Source organism: Excalfactoria chinensis, chromosome 9 (assembly GCF_039878825.1).
Source record: "Excalfactoria chinensis isolate bCotChi1 chromosome 9, bCotChi1.hap2, whole genome shotgun sequence".
Taxonomy (NCBI): domain Eukaryota; kingdom Metazoa; phylum Chordata; class Aves; order Galliformes; family Phasianidae; genus Excalfactoria; species Excalfactoria chinensis.
The window spans coordinates 11,880,830-11,896,364 of record NC_092833.1 but is presented as its reverse complement, the minus strand read 5'-3'; the positions used below and the strand labels follow the sequence as shown (position 1 = coordinate 11,896,364).

At 60.1% G+C, this 15,535-nt stretch overlaps 3 protein-coding genes across 6 annotated transcripts; all 3 read right to left on the bottom strand.

Moving 5' to 3' along the window:
• On the bottom strand, nucleotides 1–4,161 carry CHRNG (cholinergic receptor nicotinic gamma subunit). Its single transcript, XM_072344499.1, has 12 exons — nucleotides 4,116–4,161; nucleotides 3,695–3,834; nucleotides 3,534–3,578; nucleotides 3,275–3,384; nucleotides 3,033–3,188; nucleotides 2,596–2,693; nucleotides 1,676–1,879; nucleotides 1,285–1,399; nucleotides 879–993; nucleotides 452–656; nucleotides 248–381; nucleotides 1–168 (listed from the first exon to the last, which is right to left on the bottom strand). Exons 1-12 carry the CDS (start codon nucleotides 4,159–4,161, stop codon nucleotides 1–3), a joined length of 1,536 nt encoding a protein of 511 aa, XP_072200600.1.
• A 777-nt stretch (nucleotides 4,162–4,938) lies between these two features.
• Nucleotides 4,939–8,153, bottom strand: CHRND (cholinergic receptor nicotinic delta subunit). Of its 2 annotated transcripts, XM_072344370.1 has the most exons (12): nucleotides 8,098–8,153; nucleotides 7,542–7,687; nucleotides 7,376–7,420; nucleotides 7,106–7,215; nucleotides 6,833–6,988; nucleotides 6,615–6,730; nucleotides 6,325–6,525; nucleotides 5,966–6,077; nucleotides 5,742–5,856; nucleotides 5,405–5,606; nucleotides 5,207–5,319; nucleotides 4,939–5,121 (listed from the first exon to the last, which is right to left on the bottom strand). In XM_072344370.1, the coding sequence occupies exons 1-12, from the start codon at nucleotides 8,138–8,140 to the stop codon at nucleotides 4,939–4,941; spliced, it is 1,542 nt and encodes a 513-aa protein (XP_072200471.1). In that variant the 5' UTR covers nucleotides 8,141–8,153. The 2 variants fall into 2 exon arrangements, with proteins under 2 accessions (XP_072200471.1, XP_072200470.1); XM_072344369.1 differs by having other exon boundaries at nucleotides 7,542–8,145.
• Nucleotides 8,154–8,185: 32 nt separating this feature from the next.
• Nucleotides 8,186–14,238, bottom strand: PRSS56 (serine protease 56). Of its 3 annotated transcripts, XM_072344366.1 has the most exons (17): nucleotides 14,053–14,238; nucleotides 13,584–13,745; nucleotides 12,975–13,172; nucleotides 12,247–12,294; nucleotides 11,844–12,033; nucleotides 11,658–11,766; nucleotides 11,420–11,579; nucleotides 11,150–11,292; nucleotides 10,898–11,057; nucleotides 10,635–10,823; nucleotides 10,388–10,549; nucleotides 10,213–10,267; nucleotides 9,859–10,009; nucleotides 9,585–9,735; nucleotides 9,354–9,437; nucleotides 9,088–9,200; nucleotides 8,186–9,012 (listed from the first exon to the last, which is right to left on the bottom strand). In XM_072344366.1, exons 1-17 carry the CDS (start codon nucleotides 14,192–14,194, stop codon nucleotides 8,839–8,841), a joined length of 2,391 nt encoding a protein of 796 aa, XP_072200467.1. In that variant the 5' UTR covers nucleotides 14,195–14,238; the 3' UTR covers nucleotides 8,186–8,838. The 3 variants fall into 3 exon arrangements, with proteins under 3 accessions (XP_072200467.1, XP_072200469.1, XP_072200468.1); XM_072344367.1 differs by lacking the exons at nucleotides 12,247–12,294; nucleotides 12,975–13,172 and having other exon boundaries at nucleotides 8,188–9,012; nucleotides 14,053–14,211; XM_072344368.1 differs by lacking the exons at nucleotides 12,247–12,294; nucleotides 12,975–13,172; nucleotides 13,584–13,745 and having other exon boundaries at nucleotides 14,053–14,211.
• Nucleotides 14,239–15,535: the final 1,297 nt, after the last annotated feature.

Genomic DNA, 15,535 nt, shown 5'->3' with positions numbered 1-15,535 from the left:
TCATGGGGGCAGGTATGTCTTGGGGTCCCCAGGGAAGGGCAGGGCGGGTGCCTGGTTGAAGTGAGCCATGAGGAAGATGCCAATGGTGCCGCACACGAAGAGCGAGGCCATGATGAAGAAGCAGACACGGTCGATCACTCTCCCCACCAGGATCCACTCCTCGTTCTCCTGTTGGCTCATACCAAGAGGATGATGAGGACCCAACCCACCGCCCCCAGCCTCTCTGAGCCATGTTGCCCCAACTCACGCTGCTGAAGTCATTCTGCTCCCTCGTGGCATTGGCGATGTGGTTGCAGGCCTCAACGCACGCCCGGATCTCAGGGCTCGCCTCCTCCAGGCTCTGGCAGAAGTCCTGTGCACAGTTGCTCTCCAGGCCGCGTCCTGCATGATCCAGCATCACTCAGTGCACCAGTGAGTGCCCCACATCCCTGCCCAGCGGTTACCCACTCACCAAGCTTCTCCAGTACGGTTTTCATCAGTCCATCCCTCTCCTTCTGCTTCTCAAAGAGAAGTTCGGTCCGGGCTTTCCATAGCATGTACTCATCAGCTTTCACCATCAGCCCCAGGGAGCTGCGTCGCCGGGTGGCTTGTGGTGGCCCCGGGTCCTCCTCTGGCATGTGCATGCCCAGGTAGCGAGGCAGGAGGTGCAGCCACACCTGGGAATATGGACACAACCCACCCAAATTGCCCAGGTGTGATTACATTCCTCCCATTGGGGAGCATCCCTTTAGGGTACCCTTATAACAATGTGCACCTACTGCTCCCCAGTGTTCACTAGCATGGTGGCACTGTGTGGTCCCCTGGGGGACCTCAGTCTGTGGGGTGGACCACAGATACTGACCCCATTTCCCATGGGGCAGGAGGATGGAGACAGGTACCTGGCGCACCCTCTGAGACATGGAGTGAGTGTTGGGTGTTCTCAGTGAGACGTTGAGGACAATGACGGCGTTTACCACGATCACCACTGTCACCACCATGAGGAAGGTCAGGTACCTGGGGAGGGAATGTGAGACCTCAGTAGGCAGTGTAATCTCTGGGTTACAAGCAGTGATAGGTCCAGGTTGATGCCAGAAGAAACTGGGGACCAGCAATGGGATGTGAGTGCGTGACATCCATATGCAGGCCCTGCACATGGAGGGATGGAATGTGTTTGTCAGTGAGCCCTGGTTCCCTGTCCCTTGTCTGCCTAGGATATGGGCAGACTGGAGGTGACTTCCACTTGCCCACAGCACCTGGAGACCCTGCTGGCATGCTGTTCCCCATCCCCTTACTTCCATCACTTACTTCCCAATGAGTGGCACTGCCTGGGAGGTCTCGGGCACTTTCTGAGCAATGAGGAAAAGGAAGACAGTCTGGGCCAGGAGGACGTTGATGGAGACAGTGCACTTCTGCCCACCCGCTGACAAAGCAAAGGGTGATGTTGGTGGGGGGCGATGGTGTGGGCATGGCGCTGCTTTGCCAAAGGAGCTGCTGTGCCCCAGCGCTGACCCAACCAAGTTCTACAAGAGAACTCTAAGGTGCCCAGAAATCCACCTCAAATCCCAAATATTATAGAATCATTAAGGCTGAAAAAGACCACACAGACCATTAAATTCAGCTGTTGACACCATCACCACCATGCCCACTAACCCACGTTCCTATTACTGCACCCCTGTGCCCACCAGAGCTAGGGTACCTTTGGCAGGCAGAAAGTAGACCAGCACAGCCATGGAAGAGATGAGGACACAGGGCACGATGATGTTGATGATGTAGAAGAGCGGCTTGCGTTGGATGATGAGGTAGAAGATCACCTGCTGGTACTGGATGTCGTCTGGGGTGAAGCGCTCTGAATTGATGATCTTCCGTGCGGGGCGGTGCTTGATGGCCCATTCTCCATTCTCTGCCACGCAGTGATGCCACCATTTGAGTCCCCACATCCCAGTGGCACCAGGTGGGAGGATGGGGCCATGGCCACCCTGGAGAGCCAAGCACCGAGGGGTGCTCCAGAGTTCTCCTGGAAGCTACAGGAGGGGATACGTGCAGCCCTATGGGGATGAGTTATGTGCGGGGCTGGGAGTCCCCCATCTCCCTGCCACCGGGCAGCCGTGGGGAAGCCGAGCGTGACGCTTTATTAAGGCGCGTTGTTTTCCCCCGCTGTCTGCAGGAGCGATAGATTTTTCCCAATCAAGATCTCAGCTTGGGCCGGTAATGAAAAAATAAATCTCGCTGCCCGAAAAGCATTTTGTTCCTTCAATATGCAATTAAAATGTGATGGAAAACGTCATCGTTTGGCCGTGACAGATATGTTCCCAGCATCAATCAAACTGCCAAGAGCAGCTCTCCAGGAGGGACTGCCAAACAGTGAGTGCTGCGAGCCGGGGGGGCTGGTAAAACAAATCTCCCCCCCCCCCCCCCCACTCTCTCTTCCACTAATAACTTAAGTGCCCGTGTAATGGCAAGGGCTGCTAACAGCCCTCCTTTCCCCCCCACCACCACCCACCACTGACTGATTTCAGCAGCCACCGGCATTGCTGCAGGCTGTAGGGCATCATGGAGTGGGATGCTTGTCCTTGGAATATTTGTCCTTGAGATGCCATGTGGGGGTTATGGGGTTACCTGTGAAGGCTTCAGGGTCAATGAAGATCCACTCTATGGTCTGGCCTTCCTCCACTGTCAGCAGCAGGTTGATTTCGTTTGCACTGTAAGTCTGGGACCTGGATGGGGGGCACACGGGTGGCACCAATGGGAAAATAGCAGGGGTGGTTGGCAATGCTACCCATGGCAGGGGGTTAGATCTTAACAGTCTTTGAGATCCATTCCCTTCTAAGCGGTTCTATGAAAGTGACACTGTGTCATGCCAGTCACTTATGTCCCTGCTGGATGGGAGTTTAACTGGGCAAACATGTCTCTTGTCACCCATGGTTAACCAGATGCCAGGCCAATGGTGCTCGCCCATTCTGGGGCTCATGGAAAGATGTCCACCTTGGAGCAAAGTGAGACATCCCACATCTGTCCCTACTAGACCACCCTCAAAACTCCCAAGCTGTGCTTACTGGAAGACCATGGTGCAGTTTTGCCAGTCAAAGGGGAAGTAGGTGACATGGATGGAGCAGGAGCTGCGGTAGATGGCGGGGGGCAGCCAGTAGATGCTGCCATCAGAGTACACCAGCACATTGGTGTAGAGTGTGATCTCAAATGTCCCATCGATGCTGGGGGGAAAAGAGCAGGCTCAGCCCTGAAGTAGGGCCAACAACATGTGGGAAGGTGTCTCTGCAGTACCCTAGTGTCACCTCACTTGTTCTCCAAGACAATGTCGGGCAGCCAGACCATGGTGGAGGGCACCCGCAGCTGCTGGATGTCATCGTATTTATTGGGGTCCCACCGCAAGCGATAGTCTTTCCATTGCTGGGAGAGGGGAGCAAAGCGTAGGGGTCACGGTGCTCCCTGGGGCTGCCCCAAAAGGAGCACCCACAGCAGGGACTGTAGGTAACAGTGCCAACCCGCTACAAATTGCCACCAGGGGTGAGCAGGGGGTGTCCTGCCTGAGATCTCACCATCTCGATCCAAACGTTGGTGGTGAGGGTCTCCTCCCGCTCATTCTAGCAGGGAAGAAGAGGGGAGGCACCTTTAGCTCCACCATCCCATCCCACTGGGGCCACCCAGCTCCTGCAGCATCACCCCAGCACCCCGAATCTCTAGTGCCGAGGGGTCTCACCAGGGAGATGAGGTTGGTGAGGGTGAGTTTGAGGGTGACGTCAATGACCTGGTCCCCATTCAGTGCTGGGCGCAGGTGACGGTTATAGTTGGTCATCAGGTCCTGGAGCAGTTTCTCCTCCTGATTTCTGCAGCTTATGCCTGGGAGTGGGGGGCATCCAAGTGGGGGAAGGGAAGCTTAGTACTGCCCCTGGGGCAATAATGATATGGCTGGGGGGGGGGAGGGGTGCTTGGGGAGGGGGTGCATGTAAAGCCTTGGTGCTGTGCAAGCAGGGCATGGGGACAGCACACATGGGGACACCCCATGGGGACAGTGCACAACGCTGTGCACCCACAGGTGACAAAACCCCAGGGAAAAGGTGGTGGGAGGGGGCACCAGGGACCCTTCAGCAGCCCCTCTCCCTCGGGTGGGTGCACCTTACCTGGCAGGGCGCAGAGGGCGAGGAGGAGGAGATCGGAGCAGCGCATGTTGGAGCTTCTGGAGCGGGGCTGGGGCTCTGCTCAGTCGCCTGCGCACCAGCGTTCTGGGCCAGGCGCCCACTGGGATGGGACAGCTGTCCCTGACCCCATCAGCTGTTCTCAGCAGTAATGTGGGATAAGGGAGGGGTAGGAGACAACCCACATCCCCCCTTTTGTGCTGGTGGGGTGATGGCAGTGCTCTGGGAAGAAGAGATGGATTTGTGTGTGGGGACCAAAGGAGCTCCATGTCTCAGTTTCCCCGTATCCCCCGAAAAGATGTTTGTAACTCCACAGTGGAAATCTGCAGCTGTGTGTGCACTCTTGCAACTCCTCCCCCACCCCCCCACCCCTCCCCTTCCACCAGACAGTGCTTTGTGTCCCCCTTGGTGGCCACTAATGGTCCCCAGGGTGGGGAAGTCTCCCAGTTCTGCCTGGGGAGCAATGCCCATCCCAAGGCTCTGAGTCCAGTCCAGCCCCTCATCAGTGCATTCCTGGCTTAGTGGAGAGGATGTGACAGCTGTCCTGGGCCCCCAATGGCATGGAGACGTCAGCTGTGTCCCTTGAAACCGGAGCTGTGCAGGGAAGGAGGCACCCCCTGGGTGCCAGTGGGACACTGAGTGATGGGGCAACACTTGTGGGTCTGGATGGGGTTTTGGGTCCCATTTAACCACCACCTCTGCACCCCATATTGTGAAGCACCCAACTTTATTTCTCCTAGCCACAGCAGGTAGGCAGGAAGGAGTGGAGGGGCTGCCACAAAGGACCCCCATCACCCTCAGAGCTGCCCTATATGTAGCGCTTGTTCTCCTCCCGGTAGTCGAAGGGGTCTCCAGAGAAGGGCAGTGGTGGTGGGTGATTGTAGATGCCCATGAGGAAGATCCAGAGAGTGCCCACCACGAGCATGGGGGTGATGAGGAACAGGCAGAGGCGGTCCAGGGTGCGCGCCACGCGGTTCCAGTTGTCCTTCTCCTGGGGAGGGAGCCAGGAGCAGAGCATGGGGAGCCTAGGGATCCCACTCTGCCCCATCATTCCCCACTGTGCCCACGCTCCCCACCTCATTGTAGCTGTTTTTCTCCCTCATATGCTTAACAATGAAGTTGGCCTCATCCAGGGTAGGTTTCATGTGATCATAGAGCTGCTCCTCGCTCGTGGCTGCTGGCGCAAAGCCTGGGGATGGGATGACCCTGAGCCCCCAAGGATAGCAGCCACCCATCCCATGTCCCCCCTTCCCCCAGGGTGGGGTGAGGCTCACGAGCAGGGGTGACACGGCTGGCCAGCCTGTGCCTCTCTGACTGCTTCTCAAACATGAGCTCGCTGCGGGACTTGACGCTGTAGTACTCCTCTGCCTTGGCGATGTACCCGGCCGAGCTGCAGCGCCGGATGCATGGGGCACCTGCTGGGCTCTCGGCTGGGTGTGACATGCGCAGCAAGGGGGGCAGGATCTCCAGGAACACCTGGCACAGGACATGCCACTGTGTCCCTGTTTTCTGTCCTCAACCCAGGTACACAACCATCTGGGGTGGCACAGATTGGACACCACGGTGCCATGATGTGCGGTGGCTGCCCTCCCGTGCCCATCGTCCCTTCACCTCTTTGACCCAGTCAGACATGATGTGAGTGCTGGGGGTGCGGAAATGGAAGTTGAGGACCACGACGCAGATCACCACCACAGCCGTCACCAGCAGCATGATGAACAGGAGGTACCTGGCGAGGTGGGTGACACAGATCTGGGGTTGGTATTGTTGCAGGGGTCTGGGGACATGCAGAGCCATTCTCAGCCACCTTGGGACTGTGATATGTGCCCCAAACTCACTTGCCAATGAGGGGGATGGCAAGGGAGGTGGCAGGCAGGCGCTGGGAGACCAGCAGGAGGAAGACAGATTGGGCCAGGAGCACCGAGATCACCAGAGTCATCTTCTCACCACCTGGAGAGCAGACGGAGCCATCCCATGTCCCCTCCCAGTGTCCCACCTGACAGCGCTCCATATGGGGCTTTATGCTCTAGGGGTAGCCTAGGGTCCCTTTTGCGTTATCCCATGCCCTGCTCAAGGATGGTTGGATGGTGTCCTGCACAGGGTTATCCTAGTGCCATGTTGGATATTGGGGTATCCACATGTTCTAGGATAGGTATGGGGCATGGGTGTCCCCATGCCCAGTGCAGGTGCCACTCACTGTCAGCAGGCAGGTAGAAGACAAGGATGGCCATAAAGGCAATGAGGACGCAGGGTATGACAATGTTGATGACGTAGAAGAGTGGCTTGCGCTTGATGATGAGGTAGAAGGTGATGTCCTGGTGCTCGCTGCTGTCAGTGGGGTAACTGGGGTGGATGTTCTTGCGGGCTGGGCGGTGGATGATTTCCCACTCGCCATTTTCTGTTGGGACACATGGGACAGCATGGGACCCTGTGCCCCTTATGGGGTGTCCCACTGCCACAGTACACAGCAGAGAGCACCAGCGCTACCCGTGAAGCCTTCAGGGTCAATGATGATCCACTCCACCCGGTAATACTTTTCAGTCTCTGGGTCACTCTCCTCCTTCAGGTGCATGCTGATCTCCTGTGCATTGTATGCCAGTGAGCTGAAATGTGGTAGGATACAGGTGGTGAGGGTCTGTGCCGACCACTTTGTTCTCCCGCCCCATCCTCTGGCACAATGCTTGGGACCATGCCAGACCCCACACCTGAATCTGAGGGTGCAGTTCTGCCAATCAAAGGGGAAGAAGTTGACATTGATGGGGCAGGCACTACGGAAGATGGCGGGGGGCAGCCAGTAGACATAGCCGGTGTTGTAGACCAGCACGTTGCAGTAGTAGGCGACTTCAAAGAGCCCGTCATTGCTGCATGAGAGAAACTGAGGTGGTGGCAAGGCAAGGGAGAACCCTGGGCACTGGGCACAGCTCTGGCTAAGGATGCTTGCCCAGGGAGATTGGGGAGGGGGACCAAGCTCTGCTCACTTGTTCTCCAGGACTATCTCAGGCAGCCACAGCATGTCTGGCAGCAGGCGGAGCACACTGACGCCCCCAAACTCGGATGTGTTCCACTGCAGGCGGTAATCAGTCCAGCTCTGGTAGGAGACACCCCTGGGTCACCACCATGCCCAGGCCAGTGACACCCCTTGCCCATGGAGATGGTGCAGGGAGGATGGTACCAAGGGGAAGGAGGGGTCTGGGTAGAAGTTTGTCAGTGTTGGCCCCAGTCCACCAATCCCTCCTGTCCCTACTCACTTGTTCGACCCATACGTTGGTGGTGAGTGTCTCGTCCACCTCTTTCTGCAACAGTGTGGGGGATACTGAGATGCCATGGCCATATTCACTGACCAAACCAAGACCTTCAACCCAAGGCAGCCCACAGAGTACAAATGGACCCCAGGCACTGCCCAGCGGGGCTCACCAGAGAGATGAGGTTGGAGAGAGTGAGGGCCAGGTAGATATCCACAGCCTCATCATCAGAGGCAACGGGGCGCAGCTCCTTGTTGTAGCCTCTCTCCTCAAAGAGGTGATGAATGAGCCGCTCCTCCTGGTTAATGCAGAGCCCACCTGGGGGGCTCAAGGTCAGGCAGAGGGGGTGGACAGAGGCAGACAGAGGGTGTGGGTGCACAGCATGTCGATCCCATGCAAGAGCAGGGAGGCGGGCATATAGTATATGTATATATAGCATATGTATAGGCACAGGAATGGCACACATATGGGGACACATGGGCATGCATTGACACAGAACACAGGGATATACAAACACAGATACAGGGCCATGGAGGGACAAACTAGTACAAGATGCCAGTGCAGAAGCCGTTGCACTGGACATGGAGGTAAGTGCACACATGGACATGAAGTAGGATAAACAGGGATACACGTGTGCTAAGCTGGGACATAGACACCACCACCCCAGCCCCAACCTCATTGCAATGACCCAGGAATCCCCAGCACCCAAACCCCACAGATCTGCTCACCCGACAGCACCAGTGCCCCAAACAAGGCCAGCAGCACTGCCATGTCCCCCTTGCGGTGCCCGCGGTGCCTTCGTGCCGTGCCAGCTCCTCACCACCTCCCTGCTTGGCCTGTCCGAGCGGATGTCCGGCCGCAGAGATGGATGGTGCCAGGTGCTGGGGGGAAGGCTGCTGCTCTGGATACCCACTCTGGCCCCCCTGCTTCCGGCACCCCCACGCCCAGAGAAGGGAGACAGGCAGGAACAGCTGGGCTCACCAGCCCTCAGTGCCATCTAGTCACCTGAGCACTGCCAGGAGCCATCCCTTCACTGCTCAGCAGATGCTGCTGGGGAATACAGAGGTGTTGGCACCTAATCAATGCCTACAGCACGTGTGGTCTGTCACTGGTGTGAGTTTTGGTGAGGGTCCCCAGCTGAGGGCACAGGGAGTGGATATTGGTGCTGTACTCTGGGGTGAAGGGTGCTGTGGACAGCAGGTACCCACCCAACCCCACTGATGCCAGGGGAAGGACCTGAAGATGCAGAACATTTCTTGGGGGTGGGAGGTGATGGGGGGTGATCACAGGGGTGTCACATCCTGCTGATGCCCAACCTACTGCCACTGCTTGGCACGTCACTTGTTTCATCCTCACCAGCTACCAGAAAATAGAGCCTTTCTTTATTGAAAATTAAACCTTTCTCTGTACAAATAAATAAGAGGTGCCCATAGGGAACAGGAGTCTTTCCTCATTGCCTGCCAGCATCCCTAGGTTTTCAGAGCCTCAAGTGCCAAGGCCACGAGGCCGGGCATGCTGCGTGCCAGCGAGTCGCTCTCCAGCCCCACCAGCCCAGCAAAAGCTGTGGGTCGGCCGCCCACTGTGGCCCGCACCTGTGCCCGGTACAGCCCCTTGGTGTTTTTGGAGCTCAGGTCCACCAGGATCTATAGGGAGAGGAAAATACTGTCAACCCTAGAGCTGGGGAAATAGTGACATGCTGGCAATAGCACTGCTCACACCTCCTGGAAGGTCATGGCCAGGTCTGGCTCTGGCACCTGCAGCACCCAGGCGTAGAGCTCCTGCACCACGCCAACCCGCAGTGCGGAGGCATTGAGGCCAGGGCAAGCTGCAGCTGGGGGGAAATAGGAGAGAGATGGAGGATGGGTGTCAGGGGGTGTGTGGGGCACTGATCTGCAGCGAGCCCCAGGGCTGGGGTGCAGTGCTGGGGCTGGATTTGTCACCATCCCCATAGCATCACATAGCGCAGGTGCTGCAGGGTGCTTACCTCTGCCTGTGCCTGCCTCCTCACCCTCCTCCTCCAGCCCTGGCACTGTGGGCACCAGCTCTCGTTTCTCCCTTGGCACTGACCCTGCATGAGAATGTAATTGGCGATGCTCTCAGTAAGCGGTGCCTGGGCACGGAGCTTGGTGCTGGATACCCACATGCTCCACCAGCCCCATACCCAATCATCCCCACACCCCACCATCACCCCCACCCCGGGTCTCCCAGGGCTCACGGTTCAGCACAGGGTTCTTGATTAGCTCTCCAGTTGGCTCTCCAGGTGCCTGCATAGCCTCCAAGGGGGTGTCAAGGTTCAGTTCTGCCCGGAGCTGGGTGAGGAAGGCTCTGCCCTGTCCCACCAGCTCCTCCACCATCTCCTCACCCTGCTGCAGGGAAGGGGAGGAGGACAGTGCAGACAGTGGGGCACCCTTGGGGTGCTGCAGGGGTATGGTCCCTGCTGGCACCATGAAAGGAGCAGTGCTCCCCTCAGCCCATTTCTCTCCAAGTACCTGTAAGAAGAGCCATGTCTCCCCAGGGAGCAGCTCCTTGTCTGGGGTGGGTACCTGGGTGCTGCCCCCCGCTGTGGCCCTCAGAGCCTGCACCCAGTCCTGCAGCCGCGGTCCCACGGACCCAAAAAACTCCCTGAAGGTGGGCAGCTGCCTGCAAGTACAGCAGGGCAAGCTCAGGTGGGTGCCTAGTGCCACCCATCCCCTGGGCACTGCCACCTTGCATGCACCCCTGGTGGGACCTGGGAAGAGCAAGACCCTGCTGTTGAATGCAAGAAGCCATATCAGTGCCCACCTCCTCAAAAACTGACAACCCCCCTCTGCCACAACCCATGATGCTCACAGATCCCCCTTTACCTGTGGGGTGGTCTCAGGGGTCCCTCAGATTCGGGGTGCTTGGCCATCACTGAGTCTGCAGAGACAAGCAGAGGGCAGGAAGGACAGGGTGTTAGGCAGCCCAGGGGTGTTGGTGTTCCAGCCATCAGCACAGGGTTGGCACATCCCCAAAGAGAGGCACAGCCCACGTGGGTACCTGGGGCATCCCTACGGATGCGGACAGGAAAGAGGTGCCCATAGATCTTGCCCAGGAGCTGGGGCAAGGTGCGGGTGAGGAAGGAGAAGTCGAGCTGGTTTCGGATGAAATCCCCAGCCTGGCGCAGGAGACCCACCAGGGTCTGGGCATAGGAGTGCAGCTCTGTGGGTTCAGCAAGAGAGCTGTGTCCCCAGCCCCACGACAACCCAGCTCAGTCCCCCAGCCCTGTGCCATCACTTCATCTCACCGCATCGCCTCATCCGGGCACGACATGTCTCATCAGCAAGGTGGGTGCAGCCAGCTCTGCTTGGGGAGGCCCGGCAGGACCCCACATAGAAGGAGCAGAGACGGGTACGCTCAAGAGGCTGCTGCTCGGGGGGCAGCTGGGACAGGGCCAGCAGGTCAAAGCAGCTTGGCTCCCGGCTGCCAGGAACAGCTGCGACAGCACAGTGCTGTTGTGAGATGCTGAGCCCCCTGGGGTGCCACCCTGTGCCCCCCACTGGTACTCACGGTCCATCTGAAGGCTGAGCCAGTCGGCAAAGGCAGCCACACGAGTGTAAACACCCGGTTTGCCCCGCTCACCACAGCCATCACCCCATGAGGTGATGCCATAGAGGACAAAGTCCTGTGAGGAGGGGTCCTGGCACACCAGCGGACCACCCGAGTCACCCTGGAGGGGACATCCGCACATCAGCCCAAGCAGGACAGGGCTGTGTGCTCATCCCATGCCCAGGACAGTGTCATGTTGTGGGGTGGCATTACCTGGCAGGAATCGATGCCCCCGGACAGATACCCGGCACAGAACATGGTGCTGGTGAGCAGCTCTCTGCCCAGGGCTGCCCGGCACGTCTCCTGGCTGAGCAGAGGCACCTGTGCCTCCATCACCACCTCGGCTGATGGCCCCTCTGCCAGGCAAGGTGCCCGTTATGGCGTACCCCATGCTTGGGGTGCCCACACCCTCTTCTTTTTACTGCTTTGGCTTGTTGGCTCAGCACCGAGCAACACATCCCGTGGGTGCTGGGTGGCACCTACCTTCATACAGGGACCCCCACCCTGCGATGTGGCAGGGGGTTCCTGGGCTGGGCTCGGTGGTACCGCTGGGCAGGCACACGGGGCTCACGGTGCCCAATGGAGCCAGTGGCTCTGCCAGCTCCAACAGCGCCAGATCCCCATGAAACGTCTTGGGGTTGAACTGAAGGAGGTGAAGGGAATGTAGGTGAGGGGCTGTATGGAGCATAGGAGTGATCTGGGGGTGCCCACCTCTACCAACCTTGGGGTGAGGCACGATGCGCCGCACGGGCACTGCCCGCTCCCCGGGGTCCACCTTGCCCAGTTCGTGGTCACCCACCACCACCGTCCACGCCAACTCATTCTGGTTCCTGGCACAGGGATGGAGAGCAGCGATTTAGGTGGGAGGGACAGCAGTGCCACCCCACACTCCCATCCCCAACCGTACCCGTTGAAGCAGTGGGCGGCAGTGAGGGCCCACGCGTGGCTCACCAGCACCCCACCGCACACCAACTCCCCGTGCAGCCGCACCGACACCAGCCATGGCCAAGCCCCACGCCGGGCCTCACTGCCGCCCATGATGCGTCCTCGTGGGGCTGTGCTGTTGGTGGGGGGGTCCGCCCGGATCCCGCAGCGCCCTGAGGGGATAAAGCTGTGAGAAGTGTGGCTGTGCAGGGAGGGGGCAGCGGGGGTGGGATGCGCTGTCACGCCTCATCGTGCTCACGGAGGCGAGCGGGCGGTGGGCCGGGGGCACCCTGCAGGCCGACAGCTGCCGACGCTAACCTCTGCCCCCCAGCACAGCGTGGGGCTGGGGGCTGTGGGGGCAGTCGGGGCTGCTGTCCCCGGCTCACCTGGCATCGCTGCTGCCATGCTGGGATCTGGGGCTGCCTTCGCCAGCACTGTGGGATGGGTTGGTGTGGTGGGTGGGGGCCATGTGCCCGCTGCCCTCAGTGCCACCCGATGTCCTCATTGTCCCCAGTGGCTCTGTGTCCCCAGTCTGTACACCCAGTGTCCGGTCCCACTCCAGATCCTCTACACCTCAGTTTGTCTGTGCCCTCGATCTCCCCATTCCACCCCATATCTCCCTGTTACACTTCAGTCCCCCTGTGATCCTTCCAGTGCTCCATCCCCCTCCTGAACCCCCAGTGCCACCTGTTTCTCATCCCACCTCATCCCCTGCATCATCTCCAATGCCCCGCCCCCATTTCTCCATCCCTCCCAAAACCTCCATCCCCCAAGTCGCATCTAGACCCCAGATCCCTCCTTCATCCCCAGTTCTTCTCCCCCTAATCCCACCCATGTTCCCAATCACCCCTCGATGCCTCCACCCCCATTTCCCCATCCCAGTGCCTCCAGCCCACAAATCTCACCCCGCATTCCTCCTTCATCCCCAGTTCTTCTCCTCATTCCACCGCACGATGCTCCATCCTCCAACCCCCCTCTCCCCTCTTACCCCATCATCCCCCAGCCTCCCTCTTCCATCCCATCCCACCCTCGTTGCCCCATATCCCCCCCCAAGGCAATCTGATGCCTCATTTGTAATTGAAGTGTCTCCCCTTTCCAGGAGGTGCCCACTCACGGCACTCCTGGAGGCGGTGCTGGCAGCGCTGGGCACTGAGCAGGGTGCAGGCAGGCTGAGTGCCCTGGGGGGGGCACAGGCGCAGGTAGGGGGAACACGCCTGGCTCAGAGCCCAGTGACGTTGGGGCAGCTCGGGCAGATCCTGGGCATCCAGCAGGGCCTGGCAGCTGGGGGGCATGGCAGGGGGCACGGCAGGGGCTGTGGGAACAGCGAGGCTGTGGGCATCCTCACATCCCCACTGCCCTCTGCCCACCTCTGCCTGGGCCATCCCAGGGTGGGTGGGGAGTGGGTATGGTGGGGCTTTTGTGCTTTGGTAGGGTCTCCTGGGTGGGGTATGATCTCAGGGTATGTTCTGGGGGGGCAGGGGGCTATTTGGGGTGGGAAGAAAGGGTCTGGCAGTTTGTTGGGTAGGGCTTCAGTTTGGGTAGGATCTCAAGAGGATGGGGGTCTGCTTGGGTAGGATCTCTGGGCAGTGTTTCACATCTCTAGAAGATGTGGCACTGTTTTTGGTAAAGCCTATAGGGGTGGCAAGTACAGAGGATATTGTCTGGGTAGGATCTGCAGGGGATGGGGTAGGATGGGGAAGGGCTGCAGGGGGATGAGACTCACGTGGGCAGCGTTGGGTGATGTTGGCACAGGGAGGGAAGAGGCAGGGGGCACAGAGCCCACAGGCACCCCGCTGCTTCTGCTGCTCAGCCAGTGCCTGCTCCAGCGCCAGCAGCGCACTCCTCAGTGCTGCCTCCAGCACCAGCGTCCCACGGCTCGACAGCGCTGCAGGGGACTCACTCAGACTCCTGTGACCACCCCCAAAAAGCCCCCAGCCCACCACCCGTGCCTTCGTTATCTCCATGAGGGGCATTAGGTGGGCACAGGCTCTGGCAGTCCCGCTGGCATTGCTTGGGATGTCACCTCCCCATGGGGTTGGCACATGGGCAGGTGGAGGTGGCATGGGTGGGATGGGGAGCTGAGCATCCTCTTTGTGCCACCCCCAGCAATAAAATTAATGAATCCCAGCTCCTACAGCTCCCCCCTAAAGCTCCAGCCCAAATGATGCCCCATGCCCACCGCTGGCACTGACCTTGCAGGACGCTAGCTGGCATGGGGTACAGCCCCTGGCCCATGGGAGCCCCCCCAGCCAGCTGCAGGAGCAGCAGCATCACAGGGGAGGACAGGCAGACCATGCGGACAACACCCCGCATCCTCTTCCCTCCTTGCTCCATCCCGGCCGGGCAGAGGTTTTAGGGGGGTGAGCCCTGAAGTGCCCGAGGAGGGTGAGGAGGCACAGATATATACAGTGCCCCCCGGGTGGTGGGAGGAGAGAGGGGCCAGGGGAGCACAAACAGGCGAGTTCATTAATGTCGCGCCAAGATGCCAGCCCAGAGGGGGGGTCCGGGCTTGGGGACGCAGCTCGGGGCCTCAATGCCGCCTTTGTTCGACGGGGCCTCTGGGCGGGCAGCATCAGACGGGCGCTGCGCTCCGGCGCTGCCCGCGGCCCTTGATCATTTTCACGCCAATCTCGGCCCCGCCACCCTCCCTCCTCCCCAACGGTGCCCCCCGAACTCGGCCCCGGGCCCCGGGGAAGGGGCAGCTGGGAGCGGGGGGAGGGTGGGTCTGCGGGCGGGTGGGAACGCGGCGGCAGCGGAGGCGGTGGCGGGCGCTTCAAAGGTGGTCGGCGGGCACCGAGATGAGGAGATGGGGGGCCCATGGGGCAGGGGGTGGCTTTGTGTCCCCACAGCCCCCAGTGCCGGACAGATCCCTCCCCCCAGTGCCTGCGACTCCAAGCTTTTGGGGGTGCCCCCTTTGCCACCCTGCCCGTGTTCCCACGGCCACATCACCCACTTGGGGTGCCCGAGTCTCCAAGCCCATTTGGGGTCTGGCAATACCCACACCTCTGTCTCTGCCCACGTCTCTCTCTCGGTCCCCATTAGGGGAACGGGTGTCCATGTCTCCATGCCCACTTAGGGGTGCCTACAACCCATCTCCACTAGGGACAGGGGTGCCCCCGTGCCCACGGCCGTGCTGCGCTCCCCTACCGCCCCCCCGCCCCCCGGTCCTAATTGTGCCAGCGGGGCTCTGACAATGCCGCTTCAGTGGCACATCAAAGGAGCGGCACTGGCGGCGTGCAAGGGCACCGCTGGCACCGGGACAGCCCCACGTGAAAGCTCCCACCTCGGCCCCCCTCTCTGCCTGCCTGGCATGGGGACACCGCAGGGACATGCTCCGGGGGGGGGCACGGTACCATCCCACCACTGGAAGCGTCCCCACACCCCATCCTGCGTGGCCGTGCCTGTATTGTCCCCATTCGCCCCTGGGTGATGTGAGGTCACGCAATGGGGTCAGCCCACAGAGGTGCTGCTCACCGGTCCCACGGCACCAATGTGCCCCTCCTCCCCCCCCCAGCTCCGGTGCCGGTGCCAACCCCATTAACCTAATTGGCACCAGCAATGGCAGTGGGACCCCAGAGCGGGTGGGACAGTGCCCCGCGGCCCCCAATTGTCTGATAATTGGCGTGGACAGCCGAGCCCGGCCGCCACCCTGGCGACATGCCCTGGCCGGGGGGG